The 21,011-nt window shown below is 33.7% G+C and overlaps 1 protein-coding gene across 1 annotated transcript; it reads right to left on the reverse strand.

Annotated features, from left to right (window-relative positions):
* Positions 1-251: 251 nt before the first annotated feature.
* Positions 252-21,001, reverse strand: LOC138328088 (protein OSCP1-like). Its single transcript, XM_069274705.1, has 10 exons — positions 20,805-21,001; positions 19,163-19,317; positions 15,167-15,334; positions 13,135-13,215; positions 12,612-12,715; positions 8,716-8,844; positions 8,246-8,324; positions 6,220-6,347; positions 5,817-5,889; positions 252-5,316 (listed from the first exon to the last, which is right to left on the reverse strand). Exons 1-10 carry the CDS (start codon positions 20,914-20,916, stop codon positions 5,215-5,217), a joined length of 1,131 nt encoding a protein of 376 aa, XP_069130806.1. The 5' UTR covers positions 20,917-21,001; the 3' UTR covers positions 252-5,214.
* Between the last annotated feature and the right edge of the window lie 10 nt (positions 21,002-21,011).

Genomic DNA, 21,011 nt, shown 5'->3' on the forward strand with positions numbered 1-21,011 from the left:
CTATAAAAAATCAACTCCCTGAAGGAAGTAAGTGATTAGCTTTTTCCTTCCTATATGGATGTTGAAGGTGATCTGTATCTGTATCACATTGGACATTGGAAATCTCCTGTTTAAAAGTTCTTTAAGTAACCTTGTAAGTCATGATCAGAATTTTCATTGCCCACTGAGCGTGGCCTCTACAAGTGGGATCATGTGATGATTGAATTTAATCCTATGAAATGTAATGTAAAACTAAGAATAACAAAGATATATTGACATGTGTAGGAACCTATTTAATACCAATCTCAACATTCATGTCGTACAATTACAATGTGATTGATGTATTTAATATCTGGGAAAAATTGCACAAAAGTACTCAGTAAATCTATTGTTTTTAAAAATTAAAAATCTATAAACACCAAGCCAAAATATATAGTTTTATCTTAGTTAATTAGTAGATTTTGAAATATAGTATACATTACAATAATATATGATCATTTTAACAAACCATAACCATATTTCCATAACCAAAAGTCCATTATTTTGATATAACATAATCACATTGCATTTCTCTTCAAATGAAAAAACTTTTCACAATGAAGCAACAAATAATCCTTCAATTATTAGCAAAAGTACACATTATCTGGAATTATAATTGAGACAGCCATATTATGACACAATTCAAGAGTAAATCTTGGTACATGTAGTCCTACTTCTGAAAAGCAATAAAAGATCTATTGTTTCACTAGTAAGAGTGATCCATCTTGATTAATATGTTCAAAATTAATACAACTAAGCTGTTTTTTTTGTGATTGGTGGTTCCTGTTAAATTGATATGTCTCAATAAAATCGTTTCAAAACATTTTTAAACAGAGATGACTGTATGAAGCATTCCACAAATAGAAAAATATAGTATCAAAATGATAAGTCAAGCACTCGCAGATAACTTTTTGGACGGACACAAATATACAGGCACAAGCTTTTGATATATACTGCGACTAGTAAATTGTTGTCTATACATAGGCCGCTAGCAGATCTCTACATGTATATTAATTCTAAACTAAAATTGATCTCCTTCATCCTGCTTTACTAAAAGCACTATACATGATCAGATTCTTATAATCAATAAAATTACAACAGGTATTTTCCATATACTGGTAGCTGAATTCTCATATGTTTATCTCTCACACTGCTAGAACGAATATTCAAACTCGGCATACAATTTGTTCTGTTGTCTATGGTAATATTATTTCAGTCACTCACCGCCAATTGGCACTAAACATTGAGAAAATAATGAAACCAATAAATAGTGATATGAAAACTGTGATATCTTCAATAAATGTTTTAATGAAATTTGATGAATGCAGCACAACCTTCACACAAACCACACAATGGATGCCACACTCCACACAGATTGCGAAACATAAGTTCCTTTACATATGAATACCATAAAGAAGGGATTGGTATACATCAATGTCCTTACCTACTCATACCTAAATAGCATTCTGATCGGAGTTACTTCCCTTTGTTTCATACTGTTAGTTCAGAATGACCGAAATACATGTAGTTACAGGTATATACTTCTGATAGTTGAAATCGAAGGGTAGGTATAGGGGAAATAATCAAATGTTTAAACATAGTAACGTGAATACACAATCACGGAAATAAAGATACACTAACATGTATAATGTAATTTAAAGAAAAAGTTCAAAGTTAGAAGCAGGAAATAACAAGGATATTTAAGGATCACATATTAAGGTTAATGTCATAATTAGTTACTATATTTGACCCAATAAGCGCCCAAGGCGTTTAAAAATTGAAAAAAAAATGAAAAGGTACTTGATAGACAAAAATATTGCTAAACTATTCAGTCTTGGTCTTTATTTATGCCTGCATTATGACCAATTGAAATTGAGGACTAAAATAGGGAGGGGCGCTGATATGTAGGAACATTGGCGCTTGTTGGGTCAAATACAGTAAGTACAAACAGAAACATATATACATAGAGATTGGCAACTCCGCCATTTTTACGATCGGCAGATGTACCTCTGTATGTGCTTAGGGGTTTTTAGATAAACTCTTAAACAGTTAAATACAACAAAATAAATTTGATATGTTATAAACGTTAAGTAATTTTCAGATGGTTTGAGTACGATTTTGAATAGAAATTTTTTTTTTTAACTTATATTTTAATAAAACAAAATGCACTTCCGATTTTGAATGTCTGATTTTCGAAAAACCAGGTAAAATTGCTCATTTTCATGCTTTCAAAAATCATATTAAATAACATCAATCGAGAAAACTGGTCACATCAAACAATGATATAATGTTTAAACCTTGAGTTGATACAAAAATATTATGTTTAAAACAATATACTTAAAAGTAGTTAGCCAAGGGGAAATGCCTATAAACCAGAGGTCCCGATGCCTGTCAACAAAGACAAAGAAGGAGTTTCCAATCTCTATGTATATATGTTTCTGGTACAAAAGGCTCGAACATTAGACAAGCTTAAGGCACATTATAAATTTACCACATTAACAATGATAGGCCTTATATAAGTATACCAGTAAATAAAACTGCAAGTAATACTCTATTGATAAAGATTTTGCCATTATCCATCAAATTTCACAAGAAATACCTGTGTGTATTCGATAATATTGGCATTTTTTCATTTTCATAAAAATTTTGATTTTCACATACATATTCCTTGTATACTAAACCAAACTCTGTGTACTAGCTTGTCAAAATACATATTATTTTACATACATCTTTATATAAGTAGGTGGGAGTCCATGTATGTGATAGTGCATAAGTTAAGGTGGAACATATATTTGAAGTGAACATATTGGAGCAAGAATAAAATGTTGTGTTTACATGCTATTGTTTGATACCATTTTGTTTGATATTTAAAGTCATTGACCGATTACTTTTAATGAAAACTACACCAGAATGTTATGGAAACTAAATTTTGTGTCTGGGAAAGAACAAAATAAATTGTGATACTGGTATACTGTAAGAAAAAAACATGCACACAATATAGTCATGTAAATAATAATAATGACAAGGGATAAGAAAGGTGAATGATCAATCAAATGATTTGTGACAACAATGACAACATGCAGGCCATGTGTGTTACAAACTTACTACTTATATACTACCATAATGTTTGTTAATATAGATTATTCACAATATTTTCCTTTTCAACAATGACAACACAACAGCACTATATACCATAGCCATCAACTATCCATAAAATATCACAGTTATAAACATGAGGTAAAATACCTATTTAAAGACCTTTTACCACAGTAAACATATAAGATTAAATCTTCACACACGCTATCACTCGGACATAACAACATTTTTTAATTGCACTCAAGATATTCCTTTTGAGGACATACATACTAGAAATCAGAATTAACAAACATCATACATTATAAATCCACTACCGGTATATATATATATTAGGTAGTGAAATTTTGTCTTTAACGTACATGGAAAATCCGTATTAGCAGAATTTTATAAGAATAAGCTAAGAGACAAAATGAAACCATTGGTTCATGAATACTGTGATATTTGGAAATTTCAATCATCCATTATTTCCGTTTGTTTTTTAAACTGTATCATGTTTGCCATAATGAGTTGCAAGAATTGTAAGTTTGTTTTGTCATTTCTTTGGGCAATGAAAATCAAACTGTTTTCTCATAATTCAGCATCATATTTGCATATTACTGTCTAGCAAAGTACATATCGTAGGAAAGTTTTTAGGTTACATTCACTTCAAAGCATAATAACAAGATCACAATATGTCATGATAAGTATCCTTAAATTAACTAGAAATGCAAAAATATCACAAATAATCTAATTTTGGCTGACATGAAATCTTTCCTAATAAATTACCTAAGCTATAAACAATTGCCTGAGTTTACCATAACGTGAATACATTAAAAAATTAATATAAACTGCATGTATTATATTGAGAGGAATTATCTCACTAAAGTGAAATATGGATTCGAGTCACTTTGATGTGCAGTATCATCGTAAGTTTACATGAGGGAATTGTTTCATAATTTTCTCACAAATTCATGATGTCTGCACTATCGCAAGAGCAAATACCCTGTATATATTCACACACAAATCTGTACATGGGTACTATGAATTCATGTTGGTTTGAAGTGATTATACTCACTTGATTCTAAGTTAAAATAAGTTTCCATAAATAATAAATATTAATTAAGGTACTTATTTGATTGGATCATTTATAAATAGAAATAAGAAGTAGTTAAAACATAATGTCAGATCTCTCAATACTGTGCAGGCTAATGGTACGTGATACCCGATAACGTTTGCGTTAGACTATTGTTTATATTGGTGATGGAATGACGTCAAATGACGTTATCGCAGACTAACGTCATTTCAGCAGGAAGATTACAAAGAGTTATGTTCCATCACAACTGGAGATACTAGTCCCGCACAAACATTATTGGGTATCACATGGTACGTGAATTAGTCCCATGAGCCTGAACAGCCAAATCATTTAGACACTTCATTACATACAAAGGTGGATACTTTATATGCCCTCAACATCAAATCCATCAAAATCAGCAAAACATAATATGAAGACTAATCTAGAAGCGTGTGTGCAGTTCTATTGAGGTGAACCTTAAAGTTTGAAGATACCTGACCCAATACATTAGGAAAACCAACATGTCCAATATGATGATACAATTATAAATACATTATAGTAAAGATTCATGTAAATGCTAGATGCAACAACAGAACTTCCATTCAGATACTGTTTCTTTACAAAACATAGTCAAGTATGTTGTTCATGACAAAACTTCAACAAAAAAAACTGATTCACATATGAACCTATAATCTCAAACTGATACGACTTTTGTATGGCTTACAATGCTCAGACTAAATCAAAGTACGTATAGTGTACCAAGGCCCAATGACTTACAGATAATTAAGTTCAAGTGATATATCTAGTAAATTTAACAAGATTTCCAATTCATGTACAACATTAGTATAAATAAACCATCTTTTCTCTTAATTACACTTGTCTGCAAGATATGTATCTTTATCCTACAACCAAACATCAGTCAATAACATAAATATATTAGGCATGTGTCTGTTTAAAATCATTTGTGGTTTTGACGGCTTGCCTATATAACGCCGAAGTATAATTGAAAGTTCCGTGAGATCAAAGATGAGGCACCAATGTGAGAGAATTTATGCACTGTCCATAAGGTCTAGTAGATCGTCATCATGAGATGCGCTGTCTTGGACGTTAAGCTCGCCCATTATCTTATTCAACTCTGCACCTCTTTGTTTCTGTAATGAAACCCACAAGTAAAATAAATCAAATCTCAAGTGCTTTTATAAAGACATATTAACAATACAAGTGAGAAATCATCAATAAATTATATGTAATCAAAGTTTCCTAGAATAGCAATAAGAGCTAGAATAATTTCAAATGTTTTATTGTGAAGAATCCTTGCATCTTTTTTTACTTTACAATTTTGTGACATAATCATTCAATCCAAATATACACAAAATGTGCTTATCGCTTTAAACTGAAATAAAGGCAGAAATCAATGATAAGACAAATTTACAAACCCTGAAGGCATTGATTTTAACTACACTAGACTGTATAAAGTGCAATAATAATTGATTGAATACATATATCTATAAAACCTTCAGGCATCACTTTCAACTATTGAAAACAAACATAAACAGTGATAATATAATCAATGATAAAAACAATGAGGCATCAAGTGTAACTACTGAAGAGTAATATGAAGGGAGATAATCAATGGAGATGTTACACATACCTTGGAGGCATCAATTTTAACCACTTTCGATTCTACCATTTCTATGGGCTTCATGGACGCTACGGCAGCATCACTGAAACAGAAACACATTATAATTAACAAACAAAATGTTAAAGATAAAACCTCTGTATTATCTAACATAAATTGGCATAAAATGTATGTTTTACAATGATATTTATTCTCAGCACATATCTAAACTGCAGAGAATACATTTAATATTTTTAATTAAGTTTTTACAACTAACACATACAGGAATCTAAATGTGACTGTATTAATCAATTTTATTAAACAATTTTTGAACAAATTATTTTTATCAAAACTGATTACATTGTAAAACAAAAGAAGTACATATATATATGCAAATGTTTGATAAACAATGGTCAGTATACATGTGGTGACTTACTCTTCTTCCTTATCATTGTTGAACAGATTGAGTCGTATCTCCTGTTTAGAAGCAGATTTTCTGCCTCCAATGAGGGTACTTAATAAATCTAGCTGGGCTTTGGCCAAAGGATCAGGGGTGTTGGATTCCTGATGAAACAAAATAATTGAATAATCAACCCTATTTCAATTGACTTTTACAACCAGTTAACACACTACTATTCAAATGTATTTTGTAATATCCAGTGTCAGTGAAAATATGCTAGGGCAAAAAAAAACAAGAGGCCAAGAGGGCCTGTATCGCTCACCTGGTTTTTTGTTAGTAATTATCACAAGAATCTGACAATTAGAAAAATAAGCAAAATTGACTCCCAAAGTTTAATTTTGAATCACAACCATACAATGATGCTATTGATACCATACAAATATGCTATCCAATACATAGGTTCAGAGACAAAGTAACTTATATGAAAATAGTAGCCTAATTGACCTTTTTGACCTCGCATCTATTGCCGTTTAAGGCCCTGGGGGTCAGCCCTATCATTTGTACAATTTCAAATCCCAACCCTATAAGGATGCTACCATTGCATTATAAGTGCTCTTCCATTCTTAGTTGCAGAGAAGAAGTTGTTTGTTTGGAAATAGCTAAATTGAACCCTTTTGACCCCACCCTTCAGGCTCCTGGGGGGGTCAGCCCCATCATTTGCAAAATTTTGAATCCAAACCCTTTAAGGATGTAACCATTGCATTATGAGCGCAATCCCATGTTAAGTTGCAGAGAAAAAGTCATTTATATGGAAATTGACCATTTTTGACCCCGCCCCTCAGGCCCCCTGGGGTCAGCCCTATCATTTGCTCAATTTGGAATCCCCAGTCTACAAGGATGCTACCATTGCAATATGGGTGCTATACCATGCTTAGTTGCAGAGAAGAAGTCGTTTATATGGAAATAGCCAAATTGGCCCCTTTTGACCCCGCCTCTCAGGCCCCCGGGGGGTCAGCCCCATTATTTGTACAATTTTGAATCCCCACCCTATAAGTATGATATCATTGCATTATGGGTGCTATCCCATGCTTGGTTTCAGAGAAGAAGTCGTTTATATGGAAATAGCCAAATTGAGCCCTTTTGACCCCGCCCCTCAGCCCCCCGGGAGTCAGCCCCATCATTTGTACAATTTTGAATCCCCACCCTATATAACGATACTACAATTGCATTATCTCATGCTTAGTTTCAGAGAAGAAGTCGTTTAAATGGAAATAGCCAAATTGACCCCATTTGACCCGCCCCTCAGGCCCCCGGAGGGTAAGCCCCATCATTTGTACAATTTTAAATCCCCACCCTATAAGGATGCTACCATTGCATTATGGGTGCTATCCCATGCTTGGTTTCAGAGAAGAAGTCGTTTATATGGAAATAGCCAAATCGACCCCTTTTGGCCCCGCCCCTCAGGCCCCCATGGGGTCAGCCCCATCATTTGTACAATTTTCAGTTAGTAGCCCATAAGGAAGCTACCAGTCAAATTTTATTGAAATCCGACCAGCAGTTATGGAGAAGAAGTCGATTGTTGACGGACGCCGGACGCCGGACGACGGACGCTGGACACCGGACGCTGCGGTATCCCATAAGCTCACCTCGGTCCTTTGGACCAGGTGAGCTAAAAATGTCTGTTTAGGGTTACCCGACCGACCCTAATTTTTTACCCCTGACCCTAATTTTTTTCCACTTTTTTCCCTTGGCCTTGCAAACATAACCGGTGTTTTTCCTCATAGCTTAACCTTTGCTTGCTGTAATAACAATACAAACATTTAGATTTTAATGAATCTGACAGAATGTAAATTTGTTATTTTACATTTTTCAATCATTAAACAGCAAAACATATCTTTATTAGTTACAATAATTTGTAAACTTTTTCAAAACTCTTGCTTTCAATTATGATATAATAATAATTGAATCATAAAATTTGCAAAATTTCCATATACCGGTATTATTACACAATTTTCATCAATATACATTTTAGCTTTACACCATGAATGATTCTATGACTTACAATATCTGAGACTACATTGGCCTGTTGTTGTCTTGGTGCTCCAGAGCTCATCGTCTCCACAGTTCTTACTACACTGTACCTATAAACATTACAGGATAAGTTATGTCAAGAGTTATAATAATTTGTGCATATCCTGCTATTTTTTTCTTAAAATCAAATCATATTAAACTTAAACTACTACCAAATTATTGAATATAATGATAAAATAAATCCTAAATATGAACTTTTATTTTCCTTTATCAGGCCTTAACTAGATTTATTGTGTTTCAGCTCATATTTGTCGACTCATGCTGTTTTCTTCTAACACTACGTTATTCAGAGCTATATAGCTCATACTCTCATACTGATCATGAGCTACTAATATTTCAAATTCTGTGTCTTCTACTCTGATCTTATGTATTTTCATGTAAATTCTGAATCCTTGTGCTACATGTCTTTAATTGTAATAAACCTATAGAATTATAACTCACATATTTGTTCCTAATTTGGTGACACGGTTCCCCTTGATATCAAAGGAGCCTTCTTGTAGAGCAGGAACAAAGTTGCCATTCACTGGGAAATTTGAAGTATTTCTTACAGCGCCATTTGGACCATACAGCCTGAAAATAGATAATTATCATGTAGAATAATATACAGGTAAAGGACTATTGAATGATATACATGTATAGTCAGTCAAGAGTAACAACCATGCAAGGGGAGATAACCTTAGCAATATTATTGGATTGAAAATGATTCAGGATTACAATGATATATACCGTAGTCAGTCAAGGGTAATAACCCTGCAAAGGGAGATAACCTTAGCAATATTGTTGGATTGAAAATGATTCAGGATTACAATGATGTATTAATGTGATTATATTATATTGATAATAATTCATTTAGAAAATTTTATAAAAGAACTGTATGCTAAAAAGAAGATAATTTAGATTACAGCTCTTACAATATAGCTATGGGCCTGGTCAGTGAATGCAAGTGGATGTAACAGGTAGGTGAAAGTTCAAAATGTATATATCAATTACTGTAAATGTAAGTTGTTTGTTCATGGCCAATGCACAACTTTATTGGGGAACCCATATGGATAATCTTATAAAGACAAAAACACATATTCAGTTTGCATTCTAAATGCTATCCAGATTATCTCAAATTTTAGTTAAAGAGATCACATTTTGACTTGATATAAATATAGCTGAATTCTGGCCAACATACCTTTATCATAAATTATAACAAGTAATATCTCTTGGACAGAAATGTAAATGTAACCTCAAAATAGGAAATACATCTCACCTCAATGCATCCATATAGCTGGATGGGATGTAACAGGATGTGACTGGATGCAAGGGACATTGTTTAACATCAAATTTGCCCCCTCCCCCAATTTAATGACAGAGCATTAAATTAGCTGTGTCATTAAGAGGTGTTCTATATATTATATGTTTCAAATTTCATCTGCTGAGAAGCTAGATTACAAGGGACAGGGCTCGAGCTAAGTATATTGACAATGGTAACAGATATTTGTGACTTTTGATGTTTGATCATATCAACCTATTGATTACAAAACAATAGATAACTGCAGTTAAGTTTTTTTTCCACAATAAGCTTTTGATAAACAAATGATGAAAAGATGTTTTCATTCATAAATTGATCTGTTAAACCAGGTAAACTTTCATCATACTTCCCAGCTTCAGGATTATCAGATAAATCAATACACCTAACAAAACACACCTGTGTACACATACCTATAACACTACAGTTAATTAAAGCTCAGGTATAATTGGATGTCTTTTGATGTGGTGTACCTGATGTTCTATTGTTATGCCAAAAACTTTGATCAATAATATTCCCTGATGTTTTTCATCATGATCAAGTCAGATCAGCTTCCTTGATCAGTAGACTACAAAATTTCTGATGTTGGTCTTATTGGGTTGCAAAATATTTAATAAAATGGGCAGAGAGCTTTTTATTGATTAGCATGCGCTTATACCTTATCAAATACGGTATCAATTCCAAAATCTGATTTAATTTTTGCATTTGATTCCAGATATAAATATTAGTCATAACTGTCGTCACATACTTTTTTATCTATAATACCAGTTGCATCATTGAAGCTGACCATGTACATGTACATATACTAACTCTATACACACAGATGTACCATTTTTACTTATTTACATAACAAAGGCAATGGCATTATTTGAATTTGTTGTGATAAACAGAACGTTCTGTGAAATCGACACCTCGGCCCTATTTTATAGACAGTATGAGATGATATGAGCCATTTATGCCTTTGTGCTGGCATGGTAATGAGATGGTTCTTCTGTCATCATTCATTTAATCAGGCAAGGTAAACAGAGATCAATACTGCTGTATATATAGGTCTGTGTAGTGGCTATAGTTACCAGTACCGGGTTCTAAAAAAGCTTCTTATCACACACAGCCCATTAACACGACCTATATCAAAGGATCCCTCAATAATACTCAGACTGCCCAGCTTCTTACTGATACAGACAGCTAAATTAATATGTGATTTTCAGCCTAAGACATCTAGTTGATAAGAGATCTCTGATCAGCCACTGTATGGTAATATATACCAATTACACTGGTAAGGTAATGATGCCTTGATAATTTATACATTGTAATTGACACATCAAGTTCATTATTTCTGTATGGAAGAATGAAAATATAAATAAAAATCTAGAAAATATGAAAGTGCTACGAAAAGGATCATCAAAATTTGTATAGTACATTAAATTTATTGTATTGGTGGGAAAACTGAATAAAATGTAAATCATATATAAAATCATTATTTCTGCAGTCATAATGAATATTAGATTAGAATAAATAAATGAATAAGAAACCTTTTGAGTAATTGATTACAATAACAATGTATTGAAATACAAGCAAATTGATATATAGGCTCAATTTTATCTGATTTTGGTACAGAATTGCTCTAATTTTAGTGTTTCAACCTAGCATTTTTTACCTCTTACATTTAGGCCAGCCACTAAATCAAAGTGCACTTGCATAAGTATATTATCATGCATGATTCAGGTATACTACAAGTTTCCTCGAGCAGTTTATTTCTTTTTAACATATTTCAAAAGTTACCCCTTGGACAAGACTTTACACTTTAATTTTGGAGTTAAGTATCAGATGAAGAACAAAAAGAAACAGAGCTAGCAGTAAACTCTACATAACTAACAAAAACATGTTTAACAAAACACATACTGGTATAGATTTAGATGTATTTTTTGCAATCAATTCAACATCTTATACATAGAGCAGTTCTGACACGTACCAACACTCCTTGCTCTGAATGTCATCTCAAAACACCTATTTATTCTACATGTATTCCCCAAAATATTGTACCACTCACCTTATAGCCCCTGGTGATTCTGTCCCCCAGGGTAGGGTACCACTCACCTTATAGCCCCTGGTGATTCTGTCCCCCAGGGTAGGGTACCACTCACCTTATAACCCCCGGTGATTCTGTCCCCCAGGGTAGGGTACCACTCACCTTATAACCCCCGGTGATTCTGTCCCCCAAGGTAGGGTACCACTCACCTTAAAACCCCCGGTGATTCTGTCCCCCAGGGGAGGGTACCACTCACCTTATAACCCCCGGTGATTCTGTCCCCCAGGGTAGAGTACCACTCACCTTATAACCCCCGAAGAATCTGTCCCCCAGGGTAGGGTACCACTCACCTTATAACCCCCGGTGATTCTGTCCCCCAGGGTAGGGTACCACTCACCTTACAACTCCCGGTGATTCTGTCCCCCAGGGTAGGGTACCACTCACCTTATAACCCCCGGTGATTCTGTCCCCCAGGGTAGGGTACCACTCACCTTATAACCCCCGGTGATTCTGTCCCCCAGGGTAGGGTACCACTCACCTTATAACCCCCCGAAGAATCTGTCCCCCAGGGTAGGGTACCACTCACCTTATAACCACTGGTGATTCTGTCCCCCGGCCCCAGGGTAGAGTATCACTCACCTTATAAACCCCGGTGACTCTGTCCCCCAGGGTAGGGTACCACTCACCTTATAACCCTGGTGATTCTGTCCCCCAGGATAGGGTACCACTCACCTTATAACCCCCGGTGATTCTGTCCCCCAGGGTAGGGTATCACTCAACTTATATCCCCCGGTGATTCTGTCCCCCAGGGTAGGGAATCACTCACCTTATAACCCCCGGTGATTCTGTCCCCCAGGGTAGGGTACCACTCACCTTATAACCCCCGGAGATTCTGTCCCCCAGGGTAGGGTATCACTCACCTTATAACCCCCGGTGATTCTGTCCCCCAGGGTAGGGTATCACTCACCTTATAACCCCCGGAGATTCTGTCCCCTATGGTTGTGTATCACTCACCTTATAACCCCCGGTGATTCTGTCCCCCAGGGTAGGGTACCACTTGTTGGTAACACAAATCTACCATTGCTGTTCTGTACTTTGTCTTTCAGGAATATAGATACCTATTTTGAAATAAAATAAGACATATGCTTCATTAGTGGTTTAGGCAAAGTTAAAAATATTTAAGATGCCAGGGTATTGAACTTCCTTTATCTATAGTTGTAGTTTAATCTGATAATCATAATGTATAGCCTATTACAGGTTCAGAACATGTTTTTATTTTAATTACTCAACAGTATGTTATAATTTATAACCTGTTATCAACACTTTTATATAATTTTGGTTTAGTTTCAATGAAAAACTATTAGATCTACTGTAAAAGTAACAACAATTATCACAAATTAAATTTAGCAAATGACAATACAGTAATTATGTAAGCTTTGTTTGAAATTGTATAATTGAATTACTACTACAAATGTAGTAGTACTTTCCATCAACCATAAATACTTTAATAGTCTAAGAATTAATCAATATAACTTACTCTTATGTGCATGTCTTGAAAGAAGTTTAATAATGTCTGTCGTATAAGCTGGAATTCTCCTTGTGATAGAGATCCAAACGTCTGCAATGTAAAGAATAAATATCACTCGTTAGTCCAGGATTATTTTGGAATAGGGTATTGAGAATAGTTTAAACATTAAAGGCATTACACATGATACTAAACCCTATCTCTATGAAATGGTTTTAGATGTATATATAAGTTATGGGAAACACATCACGTAAAGTGGTACTACATCTCCGCCTATTCGAATACTCCGGTTATTTGAATATTTTCTTCTGGAAAATGACTTATTCAAATAAGTGGAATCCTCTGTATATCCTAATTTCTGTCACTTTCTATTTACAGAATCAATGACCCATTATTGAATGTCTCAGTCAATCATGAAGTCTTATGCTTACAAAAATGTCTGGTGACAAGCAGTTGAAAATATGGTTTCCAGCTGGATCATGGTCGAATTGTATTGAAACCAAAGTAACAGCAACCTACTTTTTCATTTCACATAACCTTGAAACAATTGTCACAATGATATTTTATATGGCCTATTGAAAGTCTCTGCAACTGTCCTTAGTTTATACTTTAAGATCAAGTGGAGTAGGTGTTTTTGTTTTGTTTTATGTGTTATTAACTTTCAGGGTCTTTATAAGGATGTGCCGAGCTTTAAAAGTGAAGTACTCTGGTACTGCCCCATATAGGTACCATCTAACTTAGAACCCAGATATAAGAACAATATTATCAACCACTTAGCTACTGTGCATAGTCTCTTTTTTCCAAATAACTTCCCCAAAGATACCTAATGTCCTAATACTCTGTGTACTGTATACATGTGAAATTAAGATCAGTGCTAAAATAAAATTACCACTAAAAATGTATACGTTTGCAGTATGTCAATGCTAGTTCCTTGATGATTATTCACATATAACCGACACTTAACCCTGGTCATTTTGCAACTATCAATAACACTAAATCTAAGCTCTAATGTACATGTAATGGATATAAGGTCCTTCGTCTAGGCAGCTATTATATCAAAAGGATTTAATTTTTAATCAGATTACACTGAAATGTGCTTTCACATCTCAAACCTACATACGCTGGGGAATTTGTAAATTGTAATGGAACCACATAAATATGATTATATATAGATCAACAATTTTAGTAGCATGAGAGTTGACCAGCAGAACAGTATTCTCTTCTACAAAGGTGGTACATGAGTGAGGATGGGGTTAGATGCAAGGAAAACTTGAGTTCCCAGATAAAAACCATTGACCAGTGGGGAAGATGGGGTGACTGCCTCACATAGGCACAGATAGAATGCTTGACAGGTTAGCCATTGGGGCACAGTATCCCCTATGTGAAGGACTATAACGGTAATAAGATGTCATTATATTAATGTCAATGTCAGAGGTGGCACCTTTTTGCTATATACATGTATTATCTGTTTCTATTGTTAATACAGTGACGATACTCAATAACTTGTAAGATGGTTGGATAACAAACATTTGTGTGTGAAATTTAATAGAAATGGAATGGGACGGGGGGAAACTGTGAGGAACTGTTGATGTGGTGTTCTGATAAGATTTCAAGAATAAGATTTGTGTACAGATTTTTAAGACTTCAAATTACCATAGCACCATATTATAAGCATCACTTTATTCTTCTATCAAGGTATTTGAAATTGTATAGGTAAATATCCCTCCTATTACTCAACTAAAATTATCCAGTATTATTACTTAAAACAATAATGGCTGTGTTGAATAAAATTAGCTACAGATAAAATTTTGATCATTTTCTGAATTATGAATAAAGTAAAACATCACTGGGAATTTGTAATTTATTGTTAGCTCATACACATAACATTAATTGTACTTACTTTAATATGAAACAACAATTTTCTCCAATACATAATATATCATATACTTCATATATAGATATTTGCTAATTTGCCACATTGAAAATCAAATTTGTACTGTCCTCGGCACTAACTTCAGGTTAATATAATATTTAACAATGTTACCTCAATAAGAAGTCGGTAGACATGGTCGACCTGTTGTTGTACATGTGGAGCACCATCTAGCAGGCTCTTTATGGCATCTATATGGTTCAGGGTGGTAAGGATTATATCTTTAGGGCGCAAACTCAGCGACACTTGGAATTTGAATGCCATTGTCATCAAATCATACAGCTGAAAAAGAAATATCAACTATAATATTTATAGGGATTGGACTTGGTTTCTTATTCATAAATGACCAGATTAGCTCAATTAATTACAAGAACAGTCTGAGTATCATCTTGGTCAACTTATACCCCTTTCCCCTAAAAATCCTTCCCTTCATAAATCATGCTTTTCATATTTTACATGCAATTGTTCAAATGAGCCTGCATCTGCCTGCAACTAGTACAGCAATGGTTGTCAATTTTTTTAAAGAAATTGAAACATTTTGCGTGTCAATAATTGAAGCTACCATTATTACACGAAACATGTTACTTTATAAGATTTTGATCTCGGACATGTAATGTCAGACTAAAGTACAGAATTTATAAAATTTGCGCAAGTGATGATGACTAAACTTTGTATTTCATTTATCTATTGTATCAGATCGCAGTTGTCATGCAGGCACCTACTTTAGCCCTATTGTTGGTCACTGTTAGTAAATTTAAGGTACTAAGATTCTTAAAAAGTGACACTTGTAAAAAAAATTGGCCTGTGATGTCATCATGATTTAATACTACCATCAAAGAATCCAAATATAACACAGCATTTTCAGTCCAGTGTTTTTCCTCTCTATATATTTGGGGCCGAAATTCGGCCCCATTCCCAATTATATTTCTTGTTATTTTTTCCCAAATCTATGTCTAAATTTCCCAAATCAGTGAGTTGAAGTGTATTTTGTGTGACGAAACAAAAAAAATCTGGAAATTCCAAGTCTGAATATTGTATTTTAGTAGACATTCTTACAATGATTCTTAGAGAAGCATATAATTCATTAATTGTTTATTTCTACATTTTCCAAAATTTCCATAAACACTTAAAATTTTTCCCAATTTCCTACTTTTATCGCACAAAAATTCCCAATTTTTACCAGGTGGCAATTTCCCAAAATACCCAGGAAAAACACTGCAGTCTGCTGATAAAATATATGCTGTGGTGTTTTCTATGATGTTTAATTATAAGTGATGTGTATTATCAACAAATCACTGTTTATATTGGTGTATCAAGCACCAATCGTTCTGATAATATGAGTATGAGATATAAAGTTCAACAACCAGACCTAATCCCGAGAGTAATCCCATGTGACAGCTATCATATGCATGATTACGGTCGAGTATATATATACTCAGCTATCACTGATTAACATGTCTCCCTATATAGCTCCTATTGATTATTACATACATCAGCAGATACTTCAGCCAGTATTACAAGATATACACACACATAACATGACAACCACTCTACAGTTTGTATTTGTATCAGTGACAAATGTTTGCTGTTACATGCACAATCGTCTCAATCTTATACTTTTCATTTGCCGGATGAGTATTTGGCAATCCCTTCAAATATTTAAAGATCAACTTGCTAATAATGATAACAGGCATTTCATCTTCTTTATTTAGAAAAGGTAGGTAGGTAGAAAACTAATAACTACCAGAAAAGATTCTGCTCTCCTCTACGTTGACCCTTTAGTTGCAGTAAATGAAATGTACTGGCTCAGGCAGACATTTTTATTCTTGCAACCAAAAGAAACTTTTCCATAAACCTTTAAGTGATCAAAACAACCCTCAATACCAATTTTCGATCCCTTTACGATCCACTAAAGCAATTTTGGATATCTAGACATCTTCAAAACTATTATAACCATGCATATGATATACATTGTCCAAAAAAATAACCTTTATACCAATCTTAAAATTTAAAGGGGTCATTATCAGTGACCATCTTGAATTTTTCAGGGAAATTCAGACCCTATTGCAACATCTACATACATGCACTATCATCTATAACTACTTCCATATGCAATTTCAAAACAGTTAATATTCAATTGCTTTTCAAGAAAATTTCTGGAAAACAATTGAGAACAAACAGACGGACAGACAGGCGGACATAGTGATTACTATATGGGGCTTAAATGCCTACTTCTCTGAAGCAAGGATCTAAATAATTGAAGGATTGGCAAATTCTTTATGTGAATGACTTAGAGCACCATGTATATAATATAGCATTGTATCTCATATTACATGAACTTGTGAATCACGATGTAATACTGTATGCATCTCAAATGACAGAATTAAAAGCCATTCCATAGGGTATTTACTGTGGCAGATTAATGTGCTATGAGCACAAAAAGAGTTTAAAAGACATGATGGACATTTTTAGAGTAAACTTATTTCTTTCAAAACTTTTAGTTTGCTTCCCTAATCAGGACCCTATTTGTTATAATTTTTAAGTGCTCTAGGATTTAATCATGGCAAATACGGTATCTCATTTAAATCATAATCCTTGACAGGTTAGCTAAAGTTTCTTTTCTTTCACAGAGGAACATGTGACTAAATTATAAAATACTGGTATATGTTATTAAAACTGTCCCAGAAAATACCATTTACACACGCAGGTATCTGGTAATCATCAATATTGCATTTGCTGCTATAATTCCCGTTAGATCTGTATAATTAGATTTAATCATTTACAAGTCACAAAGGCTTGTCAAACCAATTAAGAATTGAAATTGAAGAGAGAAAAAAGGCAATAAAATAAGAAAAGCATGACCGCATAATCATTTTACTTTAATCAATAATTTTGAATCAATCAATATATATACATAGTCTAATGGTTGTGTGTCTAAGTGTCACACTCCTCGTTGTGGGATTTTTAAGTACATTGTAGAAGGAAGTGAAATAACAATAAAAACTGGTTTTACTTTCAAAGTAAAAAAGAATATGAATTGTAGATCTAGTAACGTGATATATATAATGATTTATGGTAAATGCTCCAAATTTTATATCGGTCAAACGGATACAGAGTTAGGTACAAGAATGACAGTGCACAGACAGCAAATACGAACTGATCATTTACGATTTTTACCTGTAAGTAAACATATATATGAATGTTCTAAAGGAGAGTTCAAAATGTCCCCTTTATATCAGATAAATGATGCGGATATTGTCAAACACGAGGCTAAGGAATCTGAATTAATCAGACTTCTCAAACCTAGTTTGAACAGTGCTCATCCATTCAACCTGTTTCTGAACTATTTTTGTTGTATTTAACATTAAAGTTGGATTTTGACTTCATGGTACTTTTTTTCGAAAGTGTATTATGATATGTGTAGATGTAGCTCAATCGGTTAATGGCACTGTCTTTTGCTTAGCACATGGCGTGTTTGAATCCTGCCGAGCGCAGGAAATATTTTTATATTTTCATGTTTTGTCTTTTAATTAATCCGACATTGTATTCTTTGTATTCTTCCTCATTGATTGCTTATATCTTGTCTCTTAGCAAATGACGTCATGAACTATGACGTCATAATATGTCTTCAATAAACAGTCTTAAGAACTCCCTTGAATGGGGCAAAAACGCTCACTAGTCAGTCGTTATTGTTTTTATTTCTTATAGATTTCGTCCGTTAGGGTTTTTCTTCAAATTTAATATATACATATATAATATGAAAAATACCTTCAATTTGAAGATAAATAATTAAGCATTGACGTCACTATTTGATTTTTGATTTTTAAACATTTGGGTTTTGAAAACTGTATGAATCTGCTTAGCTAGTGAAGTCTATAAGATGTAAATGCCTGTGTGACTCCTGCTTCCATTATATCAATGTGTCATGTAATTATATGACAGAATGGGATAAGGAGTAAGGACACAATAAATATACTGATATATTTAACAGGAGGGTGCCATCATTACACCCCATCCCAATCCCTTAACCCCCACACCCCATTTCATTTCATAATCTTCTTCATATCATTTCAAAATAATGTATACAGGTAATTACATAATTCTGCCTACCTTGTCCATGCTAGCAGCATTTAGCCTCATTATGGATGCATGAGCTAGTCTGTCAAACACTGTCCTCATAGCCTTCTTGGAATACAGGGGCTGAGGCTTAAACAATTCCTCCATAAATCGTTTGTGATACATTGTTGCAATAATGTCATGTAGAACTGAAAGAAAGAAGACAGAAAGTAGACTAAAAGTTCTTCAAACTGATACAGCATGTCACATTAAAACATATGATGACATGTACATTTTGTATATTTTCTAATTGAAACCTTGATTTTTTTTCCAAAGTCAATGCAGTCAAATTAAACCTGTCTGAGTGACCACCTCTCTGCTGAATAAAACCTCTCACTTTCTCAGCATCCCAAATGGTCAATTTCAACACAATATGCCCTAAAGACCACTTGGCTACAAAGACCATTTTTCTTTGTCCCTTGAGCGGTCTTCAGCTGTTTGACTGTATCTTGAAAACTTATCCAAATATTTTGAATGAACCAATTGTAAGTCAGTTAAGGCTTTAGTAATTAAATAGCTTGTATTTGCTTCAGAGAGATACATAATTGTTTAGCTAGTATGCTCGAAATAAATTATCACATTCATTATGAATTTGTTTGCATAATTTTTAATTTAAAAAAAAAAATTATTTTGTAACTCATTTCCCCAAAGCCACAGGCCCTATTCCCAATACAGTGCAAAAAAGGCCCTGTGATTAGGTATGTATTTGAAACACAACCACATGTCTATTGGTAATGTATTACTGACAGTAAATGTAGCTGTTAATAGGACGTAAAACTAAACAAACCAAACCAAACTGTTAAAATTCTCTTCAGGTGATTATGACCATGGATGACAAATGACTGACATGCATATAATTACAATACATGTACATGTGATGTATGCCCACAATGATTGTTCAAGTACAATATGAATTGTTTATAGCTACATTTAGGTTGTTGTATATTTATGTGATATAAATAGTATCTTGAAATTTGTGTTGATATAAATGGGAGATTTAGGAAACTCCTCCCAAAGTTTTAATTTTTGCTTGCCAATTAGGCTCAGAAAAATAAAATTAAAAAAAAATAAAAATTCCCAAAGACTTATTTCATAAAATCTCATATGAAATGAGATCCTTAGTAATTATATAATGTATAAATTATGAAATAATAATACGTCATGTAAAACAGATCAACAATCAAAGTGTCCCTGACACTACATGTATATAATCCAAGTGATTTTACATTCCATCACTTTATCTGCAGCTTGTTATGATTTCAATGTAAATTATGGGTTCATATCATTCTGATGAATAACCAATATGCAGCGAGAATACTGACTGTAGGCCTACTGAACAAACTTATGTAGAATCAGAAACGTACTGTAGGCCTACTAGGATAACTTGTTATGTGTTTCTGGTAGAATACAAATGCATTGTACATTCTTGTCAGGCGGACAAATATAAGTGACAAGTTCACGATTTTTCTTAATTGTATCAGTTCAATAGGGTTAGGCTAAACAATACTCAAAAACTTGTTATACATTGGTAGATACAATGAAAATACTAGAAAAATGTCAGGACGTACATGTACTGATGGCCTTATGGAATTCAAATATCCTACAGTACAGCAGTTCTAGGCCAAAAACAACTTACCTTTCTTCGCTTTTTCATCTGCTATATTCTGTGCTCGCAATCGTTGATCTAATATATAAATCATTTCCCCGCCAAGGTTTATAAATAGTAAAGGTAGCGTTTTAAATGACATCTTGCTTTTTGTAAATCACTTTCCTCTGTGCTGTGTTCGTCTGATCTGTCAGATCCCGTTTCGCCAAGACATGTTATTTAGAAGGTGAAGGTCAT

Source organism: Argopecten irradians, chromosome 1 (genome assembly GCF_041381155.1).
Source record: "Argopecten irradians isolate NY chromosome 1, Ai_NY, whole genome shotgun sequence".
Classification (NCBI taxonomy): Eukaryota; Metazoa; Mollusca; class Bivalvia; order Pectinida; family Pectinidae; genus Argopecten; species Argopecten irradians.

Coding starts and splice junctions, on each gene's coding strand:
- LOC138328088 (XM_069274705.1), bottom strand. CDS start 20,916: ATGTCATTTAAAACGCTACCTTTACTATTTATAAACCTTGGCGGGGAA. Junction 6,348..8,245: donor CCAATGTAGTCTCAGATATT/GTAAGTCATAGA, acceptor TTGTTTCATCAG/GAATCCAACACCCCTGATCC. Junction 5,890..6,219: donor AACAATGATAAGGAAGAAGA/GTAAGTCACCAC, acceptor TTTCTGTTTCAG/TGATGCTGCCGTAGCGTCCA.